The sequence below is a fragment of the Emys orbicularis genome, chromosome 9 (assembly GCF_028017835.1).
Source record: "Emys orbicularis isolate rEmyOrb1 chromosome 9, rEmyOrb1.hap1, whole genome shotgun sequence".
Lineage (NCBI taxonomy): Eukaryota > Metazoa > Chordata > Testudines > Emydidae > Emys > Emys orbicularis.
This window is the reverse complement of record NC_088691.1, coordinates 50,790,136-50,807,286: the sequence shown is the minus strand read 5'-3', so window position 1 is coordinate 50,807,286 and position 17,151 is coordinate 50,790,136. Positions and strand designations below refer to the sequence as shown.

The window sequence follows — 17,151 nt, the reverse complement described above, 5'->3', positions numbered from 1 at the left end:
CTCACATATTCCAATCATATTTGTACATATGCTGGCACCTGACTGTTCGCTATTGTGCTCTGCTTTTCGTTTGTTGCATTGTTTCCTGGTCATCGCTAGCTCCACTGAAGTCTGACTGTTTAAGCACGTGGGAAATACAACTGCACTGGGCACATCACCAGTTTCTGTGGTTGGAACATAGTTTGGGCCAGAGATTTAGTACCCTGATCATGCTTCCTATCAGATAGCAGGAAGAGTGCAGCACTAACAAATAGATCCTAGTTGGGGATCATTACCGACAAGGACTGACATCAGTGCACATCGCTGAGTTTGTCACAGTTACTGTTTGTTCAAGAGAAACCCAGGGCTGGGCCAAAAGGGGTGCTAAAGGGCAGGACTACAGTGTGGGGAGAGGGGGAAATGTGCCTGGATCCAGGCTACACTGCCCCTGAGCGCCATGAATTCCCTCACTTTTAAAAGCACTCCATGCACTCACAAGAGTGGCCCAAGTTTCACACAACTCTTCTTGATCAGGTGCCATTTTGCCCCACTCAGTGTCCTCACTAAATAGGAGCAAGGCCTTGCCCACTCTCAGAGGAACTAGAAGGAAAGAGCCCTTGACTGCAGAGCAGGATCAGCTCTGGCTAGGCATCCCAAGTCTTAAATGTGGCTGGTGGTAGCGAGGGAAGGGGGTTGGTTCTGAGAAGCCAGCAACCAATTGTAGCATCCATCTTGCACAAGCCAAGTATAGAATACAAGCTACAACTCATGCCCGGCAGTACATAATAGAGGGCACAATGGCCCCTCTTCTTCCCTTAACGTACTACACATGGAAATGTGCTGAAACCCAGCACTTCTGCCATAGGCGTTTGGTAGACAGCCATAGTTTTGTTTCCCCTTTGTTAAATTCCATCCACGTACTGCAGGATCTCACTGCAAGGAAACCTATTCCTCCTGCAGATCCCCCTCCCATTATTGCCTGTCTTGATAGTTGGTGCTAAGGTAACTGGTCTCTTGTTGTGCAGTTTGCCCTAATTCAGCATCACTCCTAGGAGTGCTCCGTCGTACGGGCTCCCTACTGCGAGGTGCTGGGCTCTCCAGCCCTTGCTCCAGCAAGACAATCAAAGCACAAGCTGAACTTTAAGCAGATGACTAGGCCTATGGAGGTCAGTGTGGCTAGGCATATGCTTTCAGTTATGAGCGTACTAAAGGGCAGAGCTGATCAGGAGTTTCCCAGCAATGATTTTCCAACAGAAAATGTAGTCACTGATAAACAAGTTTTCCAAGAACGCATTTGATTTGGCAGAATTTTTTTGATTTTCCAGAGGCAAAATCTACACAAAATACTTCATTTTAGGCAAGTTCAATTTAGCTGAATTGAACCACTTCATTTTGTGTCGGTTCAACATTGAACTGCATTTGTCAATAGTGCCACACTGCCTCATGGAAGTTGTAGTTTGAGTGCTTCATGCGTCCACTCCCTCTTATTGGCTGAAGTTCTAGACTGAACTAGATCTCCCATGATGCACTGTGGCCATCCCCCTGTGACAGGTTGCCCCCCTTCAGATGCCACCTGGTGTGCTGAGATACCACTGAGCCCACCTGTTATGCCAGTTTGGGCACCCTTTTTACATGTCTTGCTGAGTCAGGCTATTAAGCCTCCTCCAACACACACACACACAGGCAGGTCCAACCCCAACTGCAGAATGAAACAGACACTGAGATCAGTTCTGGGAAGGCTCAGCTTAAGGGACTTGCCCCAGCACTCAGGTGTCCACCTCCCTTCAAATGCAGACTCAAAGATATATTATGAAATCCGCCTCCTCCCTCAATGTGGAGGAAGGTATGCACAACTTCTCGCCCCTGCCCAGTTACAAATGACAGAAACTGGGTTCAATAATAAACTAAACAAATTTTATTAACTATAAAAGGCAGATTTTAAGTGGTAAAAGGGGTAACAAACAGAACAAAGCAGATTACTAAACAAATTAAACCAAATACACAAACTAAGCTAGTTTCACTAAAAACAATTGGTTACAAATAATAGCAGGTTTAAAACAAATAAAAGGAAGTATTTCTTCACACAATGCACAGTCAACCTGTGGAACTCCTTGCCAATAGATATTGTGAAGGCCAAGACCATAACAGGGTTCAAAAAAGAACTAGATAAATGGAGGATAGGTCCATCAATGGCTATTAGCCAGGATGGACAGGAACGGTGTCCCTAGCTTCTGTTTGCCAGAAGCTTGGAAAGAGCAACAGGGGATGGATCACTTGATGATTACCTGTTCTGTTCATTCCCTCTGGGGCACCTGGCACTGGCCACTGTCGGAAGACAGGATACTGGGCTAGATGGACTTTTGGTCTGATCCAGTAGGGCCATTCTTATGTTCTCACCCTAGATATTGCTGCAGGCAGAATACAGAAAGTCTTGAAAGGCAGACGCACTAGTCTCCAGCTTGAAACCTTAGTTATTACTCACAAGCTAGATGCCCTTCCAGCTTGGGTTCAACCCTTCTGCCCCAAGTTCAGTTCTTGTTTCCACGTGTTTTTTCAGTGTCTCTTTGGGTGGGGAGGCAGAGGAGAGAACCATGATGTCACTCCCCTGCCTTACATAGCTCTTGTGCAAGGTGGGAACCCTTTATCTTCTAGCGGAAAACCACTGGCATTCCAAAAGGGGAGGAGAGATATCCAGTACCAGGTGACTCGGACCCATGTCTCTGCATGGCTGTGGCAGCCATTGCTCGTAGGCTGTCTCCAGCATCCACAGGAAGACTAAGCTCTTTCATAGTCCATTGTCTCTGCTAATGGCCCATTAGCCCTGTCTGGCTTTTCCATTGTTGTATCTAAGCACTGGTTGGGGGTGATACCCAAAGTAACACATTTGAAATACAGATACATAGTTAATATTCCTAACTTCAGATACAGAAATGATGCAGGCATCCAAATTGGATAATCACATTCAGTAAATCATAACCTTTCCAATGATACCTTACAAGACTCATCTTGCATAAAGTACATCTCAGTTATGTCATATTCATATCAGCATGTTTTCATAAAGAATATGGAGTGAAACGTCACACACATCCCTGACTAGGATACATGGACGTTACATGACTGTAGAGCATCATGGGAAATATAGTCTGGCCCAGGAGCCTGGCCTTGGTGAATAGCAGCAAGAGGCACCTGAACTACAACTCCCATGAGGCACCACAGTACCATTGGCAAATTTAGTTTAATATTGAACTGATGCAAATGAAGCATTTTGACTTAGGACAGTCACAAACATTTTATTTCAATCAATAATGTTGAAACATTTTATTTTGACATTTTCAAATTGAAATTTTGGGGAACTTTTCATTCCATGATGAATTTTGATATTGACTTTTTGTCCCAATTGGGGATGAAAATGTGAAAATATCAGAATTTCTCATACAACAAATTCTGATTTTCACTTAGCTCTACGTAAGTGCTTGGCTGGATCAAAGCCAGAGTGCTCAGCATTGGCAGGACTGAGGCCTTTGAGCACTGCTCAGATCGTGCCAGAATAGTCTCCTCTGAGGTGAATTTCCCCCTTAGAGTACAACCTGTTATCTAGGGGCAGCAATTACAGCTGGCTTTCCCCACTCTGCTTATATCATAGAATATCAGGGTTGGAAGGGACCTCAGGAGGTCATCTAGTCCAATCTGCTGCTCAAAGCAGGACCAATCCCCAGACAGATTTTTACCCTGCGTGGCTGGGCTGAGCCTGGTGACTGGATTCACCGTCAAGGCTGGAGTGAAGCAGGAAAAAGGTAGGGTCTCAAACTTTCTGACACTCAAGCCTCTCTTGGCCAGAGGGGCCAGCTGTGAAGAGGTGCAGGAAGTTTCACTGAGCAGTTACTGCTTTGCCTTTCTATTTTTAAAAGGACAGTGTATGGATGTTCCAGAGGAAGAAATTAATGTACCACTAGAGACAGAGCAAGTCCCCACTAGGCATCTACTATCTGGAGGTAACATTTGCATTCAATGGCAGTGACATTACAGGGTTTGAGCCAAGCCAGAGAGTGGATAGTCACGTGTGAGCACAGCCCTGAGACCCTGCAACAGCGCCAGCCCTTCCCGTGGGGAGCAAGATGGGTGGATGCCTGGCTGTACTGAGGGAGCAGAACAGTGGTGGTGATTTCCTGCCCCGCCCCCAGGGGAGATGGGCTGGGGAAGATCAGGAAGGAGGGGTGTGCGCTGGGTGGAAGGCATGTGCCCTTTAGGTCGTGCTTGTGGCACAGTATTGGAGCCTGCAATCACACCACTCTGCTGCTGGTCAGGTCTGCGCTAGCTGGCGACGTTCTCTGGGGGCTTTCACAGCCAGGTCTCCATGGGCCAGTGCTGAGGGATTGCTCGCATGTGGCCAAAGCAGCTGGTACACTTACACAGTGACACGAAAAGCCCATGGTGCCCCCAGCGAACGCTTGCTCACATATCACAGAGCTGGCCAAGCGTCTTCGGTCCCAGCTCCTGTCAGTCTGGCCATGGGAGGGGCCCGATGGGAAGGAGAGATGGGCAGTGGCTGGGGAACCCTCTCACACCCTTCACTCAGCTCCGGGGCTTAGTTCGCAACTGTGGCTGCCCTTCCCCATTGTCTCCTGTCTGTTTGAGCCCAGGCACAGCCTTCCCCTTGGGGGTCCGGTATTTGCTCTTCGGGCTGTAAAGCAGGTTTTTCTGGAAGAGCCTTGGGATGTTCCCCTGGTACAAGAGCAGGGCTGCGAGCATCCCTGGAAGCAGAAACAGGGGGATTAGGCCATGTCATTTACCATCTCCCCCACCCATCCTTTGACATGCACTACCCAACCTCTCCTCTCCTGCGGTCAGATGGCGCCCGCCCCAACCGGGCCAAAAGCCGCTGGAGTCCCTGCTACTAGCACATGGCACTGTCCGCACCAGAACAGCAAGTGGATTTAACAGAGAAGTGTTCCACCTGCAAAAGCGGGGCTGGGATTGGACCAGATCACAAAAGAAAGGCCGAAGTGAATAAGTTTTCTTTGGAAGCAGCCGTCTGGTGCTGCAGAATATAAGCTTCATTTCAGAAATTACATATCTGGGGCTTATGGCTGTGAGAATAACCTTTAAATTACAGACTGAGTGAAACTGCCACAGCATGGTCTTCCTGAGTCTGCAGACAGCCTGCAACAACGTAGCTCCATGAGGTGTGATCATCACCGTGTCATTAACCCCATCATCTCTCCCGCCCCTCTCAGTCCCATCTGCCTCATGCTTTGCAAAGTGTCCCGTCGTCTCCGCCCCCCCGAGGCCAGTGTTTGGCAAGTGACATTTAATGTGGCTCAGTTTGGTGTAGCAGAGTTCCAGCCTGGCTGATGGGGAGGAAGGGTGTTGGGAAGGGCAAGGAGCATCTGGTTCCAATGGCAAGACTAGCCTCCCCCCATAATAAATAAGAGCACAAGGAGTTGCCACATACCAGCAGGAGTTTCCGATTTCTATGCTCAATACTTGTCCCTTTCATGCAGATTCACTAACATGGCAGACATGCTAGGGAGGCTTCACCCCAGCCGCATACTCTGCCCCACTCTCTAGGTTGTGGCCCAGCATGGCCAGTCCGCAATAGTTTCTGCACCTATCGGTACCCTGAACACAACTCACCTGTGAGGGGTCCCAGCCAGTAAACCTGGACGTACTCTTGCAGGATGTTCCCAGAGCAGTGAAAAGTAACCATGGAGGCCAGGGTGGGGTTGAAAAAGGCCCCTGTGAAAGGCCCAGCTATGAAAGAAGAAAACAAATAGTGTAATGGGTCTCACTTGTTTGACAAGGATTTGAACAAATGGGTGTTGGGCAACAGGCAGGATTAGAGAAGTTCTATTGCCAGAACTTTGTGTTTGAACTTTCTGAAAAAGCAGAGTCAAGTCACCCTGAACAACCTTAACTCAGCCCAATGCCTCCATATCAAATAGATACCCGTCCCTCCCCCAGCCTCCTAGCTGCATGATGTCCAACCTCTGATACTGACACAGATCAACCACGAACCCTACTAGCACCGGACAGCCTGACCCTCACGTCCACTGTGGCTAATGCTGCAGAGTATACATTACCTAACTGCAAGGGTAAACAGCACATAAGACATCTGCAAGGAAAGGTGATGAGTGAGAAGTAAAGGGTTAAACTGGCTGTAAAACATCACCACCTAGCAGTGGAAGGTGAAATGACTGCTGAATGGTGTTCCTGGTGTGCTAGTGCTACTGTCTTGTCAAGGAGCTAGAACTAAAGATGACATCTGGAGGAGACCCCACTGCCACAGATGAGCAGGTGGGTGATGTGCAGGTTCACATGTTGAGTATGTGCAGCATAGCAGGGTTGAGTGAGCGAAATTGTTAAGAGGTGACCTGATCACAGTCTACAAGAACCTATGTGGGAAAGATTTCTGACAGGAGACAGCTTTTCAGTCGATAAGAAAAAGGCGTAACAAGGGCCAATGCTGGGAAGCTGAAACTAGACAAATTCAGACTAGAAGTACAGGGTTTTAAAAAAAAACCCACTGTAGATAAATGACTGGAACTGACTTGCCTAGAGAGGCAGTGGATAATCCATGACTTTGAATGTTTAAAATCAAGATCTGGTTATTTTTCTACATGGATTAGGCACAGGAATCCCTGAGTGAAATTCTTCGGCTTCTATTACACAGGGGGTCTGGCTAGATGGTCATAATGGGCCCTTCTGACCTTAACATCTGCAAGTCAATGAACTACCAATCCTGGAGATGTATGGTGTATAGGCAGTGCTTAATTTGTGCTGGGACGTGCCAGGGCTGAGCCCCGGCAACCCTGAGTTTCATCTACGCTCCTTTCTTGTATTTACACCCAGATATTATGGGGAAAAAGAAACGTAGAAAGCTCCTCACCTGTGTAAGCCAGGGTGGTCACAGTCACTGCCAGGACAGGCGCTCTGTACAGAGGGTGGCTATGCTGAAACTTGAGAGCCACCAAATGGAAAAAGAAAGAACAGACGCCTTCCACAAAGATGCCATGGTACAAAGAGGTATGGATAGAGGAACTGCAATCCAGGGCCATTAGATTCTGGATGAGGTGGAAGTCAGTCAGCTCCCAGGACCAGTAGTGCGTGGTGAGAATCCCAGCTGCCTCCATTCCCACAAACTGGACCAGAAGTTTGAAAGCAGTAGCCACAAAGGAGGAATCCATGACCAGGAATTCTTGGAGAGAGACAGTGGGGTTAGCAGAAGCTCCATCAAAAGACACACCATGAATCAAGTAGATAATGAAGAGGAGGGTCAGAATCACATCTGGGCCAAAGCCACCACCCCAGGGACCAATCTCCATCAGCATCCTCAGCTCAAGGGAGCAAGCACACAACTGTAATGAGCTGACCAGTTCTCTGACAAGACCACGGTACACTCCAAGAGGCAGAAGTCTCTTGGAAACCTGCCTGATCACCTCAGAAATAGCCACAACTGAGAGAAAGAAGGCAATGGAAACATTCAAACCCGCCATAACAAGCCCAACAGAGATGGCAAAGCATGAGTGTCACCGTCCAAAGAACAGATCAACCTTTTCTTCCTCCTCTTTATAAAGGCACTTTTAAGCCAACGTGGCACAGCCTGACAGGCCCCCAGTCAGCAGGGTCAAGGGAGTCTTCGGGAAAATCCACATGTGCAGCTATGCAAAGCCATTAAGGAGCTAACAGTGAGATTCTCCTACCTACAGTATCAGCTGCGACCAGTGTTAATGTATGCTGCTCTCTGCTAGCCCCAGCATCCTGCCTGTCCCTGTGCCTTCACCCCTAATCAGAAGGGAAACAACCACAGACCGCATGTGACTCTCATATCCTCTCCCCTCCTTCTGCTTTAACCATCAGCACTTGCTGCAATTAGAGCACCAACAACCTGCAGCCTGGGGTTTGTTCAGAATTTGTCTCCAAAGTTACGCTGCTGGTTTGTTTTACAACTGTATCTAGCAAGTGGATCCAGCAGCTCTCACCCCATGGCAGCAAATCTGGGAAAGCCCAGCTCCTGCCCCAGGTTTATTATTTGTGAGGCTGTGTTATGAGCCTTTGACTGGTTTGTTCTGGCCCAGCAGGTCATTCACTGCATAGATTTGCTAACTGGAGCAGAAAACAGCACTTATGTCGTCTTAGCTTCAGGTGGGCAGAATATTTGGGCGGCTTCTCTCTTTATTTCAGTGTTCAGGATTGGTTATTGTATAGCACCTTAATGGTTTTTAGGTAGTTAGGAGCAGGGAGCTTGCACTGAAAGTCCTGCAAAGTCAACGAGGTGGTGATGAAATGGAAAGGCAGCACAGAGCTTGGGTATGTGTAGGGAAGGAGAACAGATAGCTATCTCTTTGCATACCCAGGCCAGGGAAGGCTAACTACATGGGATCCTGAAGAGTCTCATCACTGCATTCATCCTTTTAGGTCTCCTCCCTCCTCAGGGTCTAAAATACAACTGTATCCTCCAGACTTGAGAAATGAAGGGCTCTCCTCTGAGAACCAATGTTCCATGTTGATCAGGTGGCAGGACACACTACAGCGTCCAGGTTTATCTTTCATTGCCTCAGGGCCGGTGCAAGGATATTTTGTGCCCTAGGCGAAACTTCCACCTTCTGCCCCCCCCACCTCCTTTCCTCCCCTCCCCCGGAAGCATTGCTTATTATAAACTTTCAAAAATGAATACTGCATAATGTGGCATTGTTCATTAGAATTAATACACGTTCGGCTTGAAAATTTATTAATTTCATTATTTAGTCTACATATGGACGTGCACAAGTCCATGGGGCCGGATGCACTGCATCCGAGGGTGCTAAAGGAGTTGGCGGATGAGATTGCAGAGCCATTAGCCATTATTTTTGAAAACTCATGGCGATCGGGGGAGGTCCTGGATGACTGGAAAAAGGCTAATGTAGTGCCCATCTTTAAAAAAGGGAAGGAGGAGGATCCGGGGAACTACAGGCCAGTCAGCCTCACCAAAGTCCCTGGAAAAATCATGGAGCAGGTCCTCAAGGAATCAATTATGAAACACTTAGAGGAGAGGAAAGTGATCAGGAACAGTCAGCATGGATTCACCAAGGGCAAGTCGTGCCTGACTAATCTAATTGCCTTCTATGATGAGATAACTGGCTCTGTGGATGAGGGAAAAGCAGTGGATGTGTTATTCCTTGACTTTAGCAAAGCTTTTGATACGGTCTCCCACAGTATTCTTTCCGCCAAGTTAAAGAAGTATGGGTTGGATGAATGGACTGTAAGGTGGATAGAAAGCTGGCTAGATGGTCGGGCTCAACGGGTAGTGATCAATGGCTCCATGTCTAGTTGGCAGCCGGTTTCAAGCGGAGTGCCCCAAGGGTCGGTCCTGGGGCCGGTTTTGTTTAATATCTTTATTAATGATCTGGAGGATGGTGTGGACTGCACTCTCAGCAAGTTTGCAGATGACACTAAACTGGGAGGCGTGGTAGATACACTAGAGGGTAGGGATCGGATACAGAGGGACCTAGACAAATTAGAGGATTGGGCCAAAAAAAACCTGATGAAGTTCAACAAGGACAAGTGCAGAGTCCTGCACTTAGGACGGAAGAATCCCATGCACTGCTACAGACTAGGGACCGAATGGCTAGGTAGCAGTTCTGAAGAAAAGGACCTAGGGGTCACAGTGGACGAGAAGCTGGATATGAGTCAACAGTGTGCTCTTGTTGCCAAGAAGGCTAACGGCATTTTGGGCTGTATAAGTAGGGGCATTGCCAGCAGATCAAGGAACATGATCGTTCCCCTTTATTCAACATTGGTGAGGCCTCATCTGGAGTACTGTGTCCAGTTTTGGGCCCCACACTACAAGAAGGATGTGGAAAAATTGGAAAGAGTCCAGCGGAGGGCAACAAAAATGATTAGGGGTCTGGAGCAGATGACTTATGAGGAGAGGCTGAGGGAACTGGGATTGTTTAGTCTCCAGAAGAGAAGAATGAGGGGGGATTTGATAGCTGCTTTCAACTACCTGAGGGGGGGTTCCAAAGAGGATGGAGCTCGGCTGTTCTCAGTGGCGGCAGATGACAGAACAAGGAATAATGGTCTCAAGTTGCAGTGGGGGAGGTCTAGGTTGGATATTAGGAAACACTATTTCACTAGGAGGGTGGTGAAGCACTGGCATGCGTTACCTAGGGAGGTGGTGGAGTCTCCTTCCTTGGAGGTTTTTAAGGCCCGGCTTGACAAAGCCCTGGCTGGTATGATTTAGTTGGGAATTGGTCCTGCTTTGAGCAGGGGGTTGGACTAGATGACCTCCTGAGGTCCCTGCCAACCCTGATATTCTATGATTCTATGATTCTATGATATTTAATAAAAATAAATGAATAACCTGACAGCGTTGACATTGTTATTGTTTTCACTTTGCACAACATAGCATTGATCTTAAAATAAATCACATACATTATACACAATACACTGTCACTTCCGTCCTTCATTCTTTCATATCAAAATCTACTACATTTTATTCTACCTTTATAATATCCAATTATTGTTGTTAATAAAATTTATAAAATTAGAGCCTTGCATGGTGTCAAGTATCAGGGGGTAGCTGTGTTAGTCTGTATCCACAAAAACAACAAGGAGTCCGCCAGCAACTACACACCACACACCACAGAAACCAATCCCTGTAGCAAACCTCGTTGCCTACTCTGTCCCTAGATCTACTCTGGCGACACCATCAGAGGACCCAACCACATCAGCCACACCATCAAGGGCTCATTCACCTGCACGTCTGCTAATGTGATATATGCCATCATGTGCCAGCAATGCCCCTCTGCCAGGTACATTGGCCAAACCAGACAGTCCCTACGTAAAAGAATAAATGGACACAAATCGGACATCAGGAATGGTAACATACGAAAGCCAGTAGGTGAACACTTCAATCTCCCTGGTCATTCTATTACAGATTTAAAAGTCACTATTCTTGAACAAAAAAACTTCAGAAACAGACTTCAAAGAGAAACAGCAGAACTAAAATTCATTTGCAAATTTAACACCATTAATATGGGCTTGAATAGGGACTGGGAGTGGCTGGCTCATTACAGAAGCAGCTTTGCCTCTCCTGGAATTGACACCTCCTCATCAATTATTGGGAGTGGACTACATCCACCCTGATTGAATTGGCCCTGTCAACACTGGTTCTTCACTTGTGAGGTACTCCCTTCTCTTCATGTGTCATTATATAATGACTGCATCTGTAACTTTCACTCCATGCATCTGAAGAAGTGGGTTTTTTTACCCAGGAAAGCTTATGCCTAAATAAATCTGTTAGTCTTTAACAGACTAACCGGACTCCTTGTTGTTTTTATAAAATTAGAATAGTGGATACTCCGTCATACTGGGGGGCTGGGTTTGGTGGGGAAGGGAAGCAGACTGGGTTGAGTCAGTGGGGTATGGGGTAAACGGGGAAGGGAAGAAGACTGGGTTCGGTCAGTGGGGGTTCGGGTTTGGCTGGGGAGTGCAAGGGGAGCAGACCGGGTTCAGTCACTGGGAGGACTGGGTTTGTCTGGAGAGTGGAAGGGAAGCAGACCGGGTTTGGATGTGGAGGGGGGAGAGGGCGCAATCTGGGTTTGGCCGGGGGGCGGTGGGCAGGGTAGGATTCAAAGAGCTGCAAGGTGAAATGGGCGCTCTCCTCTCCAGTCCCTGGCATGCAGCAGCGGGCCAAGTGCAATTGCAACAGGGCAATGTGAGCGTGTCGCCTGCTTTGCCTTCACGAGTCCATCCTGCGCCCGGGCTGGGGAGTTGAATGCTGGTCTCTCACTCTGGGAGGGGGGCGTGGGGCAGGCAGGACTGCGCGGCCCTCACACCAAAGCAGGGTTGGGAGGGTAGAAAGCTGGGGCGCAGGGAGGTGGATTAAAGAGGCTTAGCTGCTCCTCCGCGCGAGAGAGCCCGCAGAGCTGCCAGCTGCGGCTTCCCTCCTTTCTCTCCCCAGGGAGCAGGAGAGCCTCTGCCTGCAAATCCTGCAGCCCGCTCTCCGAGCATGCCATGCAAGCCGGCCCCGGCTGCACCTCACTGACAGCACAGCTCAGGCCCAGCCGGGGTCTTGCGGCAGGAAGTGTAAGATGCTCCACTCTCCTTCTGGCTGCTGTGCAATCTACAAGACAAAGGAGCTATTACTGTGTAAATGTACCTATTAACACAGCAATCAAATCAAAGGACTTCGCTGACTTTCTAAAGGCAGGAGAGCAATTCATTGGGAGCGTGGTTCTTATTATATACCTCTTCCCTCCCTACAGTCTGCGATCTGCAGCCAGCATCTTGATTGGCGGCGGCGCCCCCAAATCATGGCACCCTAGTCAGCTGCCTAGTGGTTGCACTGGCCCTGCATTGCCCTCTTGCCCCAGGAAGACGAAGCATGCCCCTAGGAAACAGCATAGTGTCATTATTGCATGCTGGATACAACAGAAAGAGGATGGAGGGAACTGACACACCAACGAGGAAAAGGAAAACCAGAGCAAAGGTGATTTAGGCCTGGTCTACAAAAGGCTTTTATATTGGTATAGCTACCTCTCTCAGGGGTGTGAAAAATCCATATCTGAGAGCTGTAACAACACTGATCTAACCCCTGATGCAGACACAACATGGTTGATGGAAGAATTCTTCTATCGAATACACCTCGGGAAGGTGGATTACCTACACTGATGGCATAGGTAGTGTCTACATTGAAGTGCTACAGCGGCTGTAGCATTTTGCCCCCAGTGATCCCTGGGTAGGAGACAAGCTCAAAGACAAGTTCCCAGCTCACTCTCCCAAATGTGATAAATTTATTTGAACCTTGTCTCTAGAGGAGCAGTGGAATGGACATGCTTAGACATACACCCCACCACCATGTCCCGAACCCCCTGAAACCAAACTCCATCCAAACTGGTCTTTAATCCAGAACTGTTTTAAATCCTGGAATACCTGAGGAAAACAATAGCAACTATCAGTGACATGATGCACCTTGCTTGTTGCATATACGATTCCAGAGGTCTATAGCAGTGGGTCGTCTCTGTAAGTAGGGTTGTTCCTAGTGGGCCATAGAAAGACATATTAAGAACTAAACTGTGGCAGGGTTGAACGAAAGGAGATATGTAATTTGAACTCTTATGATGTAGACAATCAAATGAACAAACTGAATCACAGGCCTATGAAAATCAAGTTTGTTATTAGTACTAAATATTTACATGATGGCTAATAGGGAGGAAGAATGGCCCAGTGTGTTGGGTATTAAGTTTGGGACTCCAGAGCCCCAGGTTGAATTCCCTGCTCTCCTACAGAATTTTGCATAACTCGGGGCAAGTCACTTCCGTGTTTCTCAGTACCTCATATGTACAGTGGGGATAAAAGTACTTCCCAACCTCACAGAGTGTTGAGAGGATAAATACACTGAGTGCTCAGAGACTATGCTCCTGGGAGCCATACAAGTACCACAGAGAGAAATGGCACCTAAATGACCCAATTGGGATCATGGCCCATTGTGCTGGGCACTATACAGACACAGAAAAGAGAATCCCCTTAACCAGACACTATCACCTTCTTTGCAAAAAGTCTCACATTGTGTAATCAACATGTTAATATCCACAAACAAAGCTCCCAACAAAGCTGTATTAAGTCAGTTTTATTTTCCCTTTAGTACAATTTATACAAAAAAATCCCCAGAAGACAAGTATTGAATTAACCTTGAGCTGAGCTGTGCTGTAGGCACTTTACAGTTCAAAATGGCTTCTTTGTTACTGTGTCAACTTGCAGAACACACATGAAGACAGAGTATGTACATATTAAACCAAATCACAGAACTCCTTGATCCCTCCTCCCACTTAATTGTTATTGTGGTGTAAAGGAAACAAGGGTTCTTTTCAGTGAAGGCACAGCAGTTAATTGTGAAGATAAACACAACCACCCTGGGTTTCTTCCCCACACTGGTGTTTGCAGAAAGAACACCTATGTCCCTCTAGTTTCACCTTTGACTGCTGTTGAAAGAAGCATGTGTTGTTCCAGCCATTCCCCCTCATGTCTGTTAATACCCAGACACCCCATCATGGCAGCAGCACAGTGCTCTTGTTTTAGAAATTCTTATATGCAAAGTATGGGACAGTGCGATTTCCCTATCATGGGCTGGGTCCCTGAAAGGGCAGAAAGCCAGCCTGGGGAGTTCTAAGGAAGGCCTCCCCACAAAGAAAAGCCTCTTATACTGGGTTCTCTGCATAAGCTTTTCAAGCTCACAATGCTGCAGTCAGGCTGATCTCCATCTAAACCCAGCTGATCTGTCAAGAGGCCCTGGGAGGAGGTGCAAAAGCACCGGGAAGTATAGGGGGGGCAGCTCCAGTTGGAACAACACACCACACATCAAATCCTGTAGTTCTTATTCAGGGAAAACTCCCTTTGGGAGTCAACAGGCGCTCCCCATGACTAAGGATTGGAGGAGATCTGGGCTTACCACCATAAAGGGCAGGTCACAGTGTCTGAATAGAGAAGGTTGAAAGACTGTTTGTACAGATAAGTAGTAATTTATTCCTTGGCTCAGAGAAGGGATTCTGGTGGTAGCACTCTACTGATTAGGCCAATCCAGAGCAGACAAAATTCCTGAGATCAGAATAATTCACTTCCCCTAAACAGATGTTGCCCGCAACCACCATTCAGGACAAAAACCACACATCTTATAAAGACTCAGCAGCTAGTGACCCCCCAACTCTGCCATCACCAATTAACTCGAATGCTTTGCTACAGAATGACCGCTTCCTTGGGAGCAGGAAAAGAGAGTGGCGAGCCAGCGTGCCCACAAGATTTTTTTCCACATCTGAATCTGTCACATATGTCCTGAAAGACAACCTGTCTGAATCTTGATTCCAAGACCACAGGGTGGGTTTAATATTCCAGACACACAGGCTTTGTCTAGGCTAGAGAAGTTTACCATTCTAAGAACCACTTGATCCTGCTGACATATAAACACCCCATGTCCCCACACAGAAGTGCTCCTTTTGGAGTACGTGTGTACCAAATACTATTCAGCAAGCATGAACGCTGGCTCAACCTATACCATTATAGAGGACACAGGCATTGTGGAGCTGATCTGAGTTCTTGATTCTCCAGTTACAAGAGTGGACCAGGATATGTTGTTGTAGATCATGCTAGTTCTCTCCTTAAGTACATGGAGTCTGGTGTCTTTTGGCTCATGCTAGTCGCTCAGCTCAACATCATAAGCATAAGAGCACAGAAAGCCCTAACACTTTCAAAACAAACAGTTCTATTGTGATGGTTCAATTTTCCAGTGTAGATATGGCTTTAGGGAGAGTTCGTGCAGGTCAACAGACTGATGTTAATATATGATCCTTAAAAACAAACATTTTTAACCACTGTTACAAAAAGCAGCCACATGAGCAAGCTGCCAAACTCCCTCATTTCTTCCTAGCTTACAGCAAGAATATACTTTCCAGCAAAATGAGGGAGGAGGATAAATGCCAAAACTTTTCCAAGACTGAAAGGGTAAAAGTCCAAACATCTGTTCCTTTTAAAAGAAACCCTTCTCATTCTTGCCCATTTCATGCATTTAAAGAGTAAAACTACCTCGGATCATGCTTTAAAAGCCAGGCTTAGGAAATCACATTGAGGCCTTCAAAGCTATGTCCTGTACCTAACCTGTAATAACCTGTATGGCATATCCTGCAACCGTATGGCACTTAACTCAGGCTCAAGAGTGGACTTGGAAATTACTAAGAAAATTAATATAATTACCAAATTATGTAATGACAGCTATGGTATCAATTAGCTTCCTATCTCATGTTACTGCACAGGAAACACTACAGAACCAAGTATGCAGCACACCTGGAGTGCACTGAAATACAAAGGCAAAGACATCTGAGAAGCAGTCTAGGATAGCTCCATTTGTTGGAAGTATTATTGCTCAAGGCCTGATAAATATGACCCTGTTCCCATTTTCATTGAAATCAACAGTAGCTTTGGTATTGATCTGAATGAGAGCAATGAGTCAAAGTCACCTGTGCAGTTATACTGGAAACCTGTATCCAGTGGGAACCTTTATCAGCCAGATTCCCACTTTCACAATACTGGATACTCTGGGACAAAAAAAAAAAAAAAAAAAAACACAACCCTAAATATGTAGTTACAGATGAGTCATGCTTTTTCAGCCTTTCCCAATGAACCAAAGCTTTGTATTTTCACTTGCCTGTTTCCAAAGACAGAGGTAAATTAGCAACCCTAGCTTTTCTCCTACGCTGAATTTATCTTTAGGGCTGTCAAAATTTGCAACAATTATTTTTAAATACTTATTTTAGGCATATGGCCAATTTTAGGCTGATGTGGAGTGGGGGCATTAAATGGGAAATGGCACTGATGCTTCCATGAAAAGCAAAATAAAAGATTCTTTGAATAAACTGGAAAAAAAAATCCACAACCCTTTCCTCTCTATCATCTTAGCCAACACTTGGGCAAAAATGAAAGCTGATCCAGAACGGCCCTGTAGGAAACTCCTTCCAGCTAAACTGCCACAATGAAAGTAGGAACTCAATTTCCCCTGAATCTTCGGGCTTCTCTGCATGCAGGGTTGCACCAGTTTAACTTAATATGAAATTTTAAATTAAACAGATGCAAAAAGCTCTGTGGATGTGATTGTTTCAGGTTTAGACCAAGCTTATTTTGGATTACCCCAGTTAAGAAATAGGTTTAAAAAGGACTTAAACTGAAACAAGAGTGCAAGTTTCTATGCAGACAAGGTCTAGCCCTCCTTAATGAGGCATGAACTCTTAACGTCCACATGGATTATATAAATACTATTAAGCAGTTTCTCTTCCCAATTTTTAAAAAACCTAAAATTAAATTCAAGATCTATCTAATGCAACGTTAAGAACATGAATTCAATGCACAAGGGGTCTTGCCAGGGCCGGCTCTAGGCACCAGCTAAACAAGCTGGTGCTTGGGGCGGCACATTTTTAGGGGCGGCATGGCCGGCGCCAGAATGCCGCCCCTAAAAATGTGCCCTGGCCGCCCTAGCTCACCTCCGCTGCCGCTCGCGCGCCGCGGCCATTCAGAGTCTCCCCCCTCCCTCCCAGGCTCTCAAACCTGGGAGGGAGGGGGAGATCCCGAGCGGCCGCGGCACGCGAAACAGCCGTTTCGTGCGCCGCTGCTCTCCCTCCCAGGCTTGAGAGCCTGGGGGGAGGAGGCAGG

The 17,151-nt window shown here is 47.0% G+C and overlaps 1 protein-coding gene across 1 annotated transcript; it reads right to left on the bottom strand.

The window, feature by feature from the left end:
• Positions 1 to 4,551: 4,551 nt before the first annotated feature.
• LOC135883995 (aquaporin-12-like) lies at positions 4,552 to 7,472 on the bottom strand. The gene is made up of 3 exons (XM_065411273.1): positions 6,866 to 7,472; positions 5,614 to 5,730; positions 4,552 to 4,730 (listed from the first exon to the last, which is right to left on the bottom strand). Exons 1-3 carry the CDS (start codon positions 7,470 to 7,472, stop codon positions 4,552 to 4,554), a joined length of 903 nt encoding a protein of 300 aa, XP_065267345.1.
• Between the last annotated feature and the right edge of the window lie 9,679 nt (positions 7,473 to 17,151).

Bases quoted from the DNA above. Each gene is read 5' to 3' on its own strand.
- LOC135883995 (XM_065411273.1), bottom strand. From the start codon at position 7,472: ATGGCGGGTTTGAATGTTTCCATTGCCTTCTTTCTCTCAGTTGTGGCT. The intron at 5,731-6,865 runs GTGAGGAGCTTT...CTTCTTTCATAG, and splicing joins GACCACCCTGGCTTACACAG to CTGGGCCTTTCACAGGGGCC. The intron at 4,731-5,613 runs GTGAGTTGTGTT...TTCTGCTTCCAG, and splicing joins CTGGCTGGGACCCCTCACAG to GGATGCTCGCAGCCCTGCTC.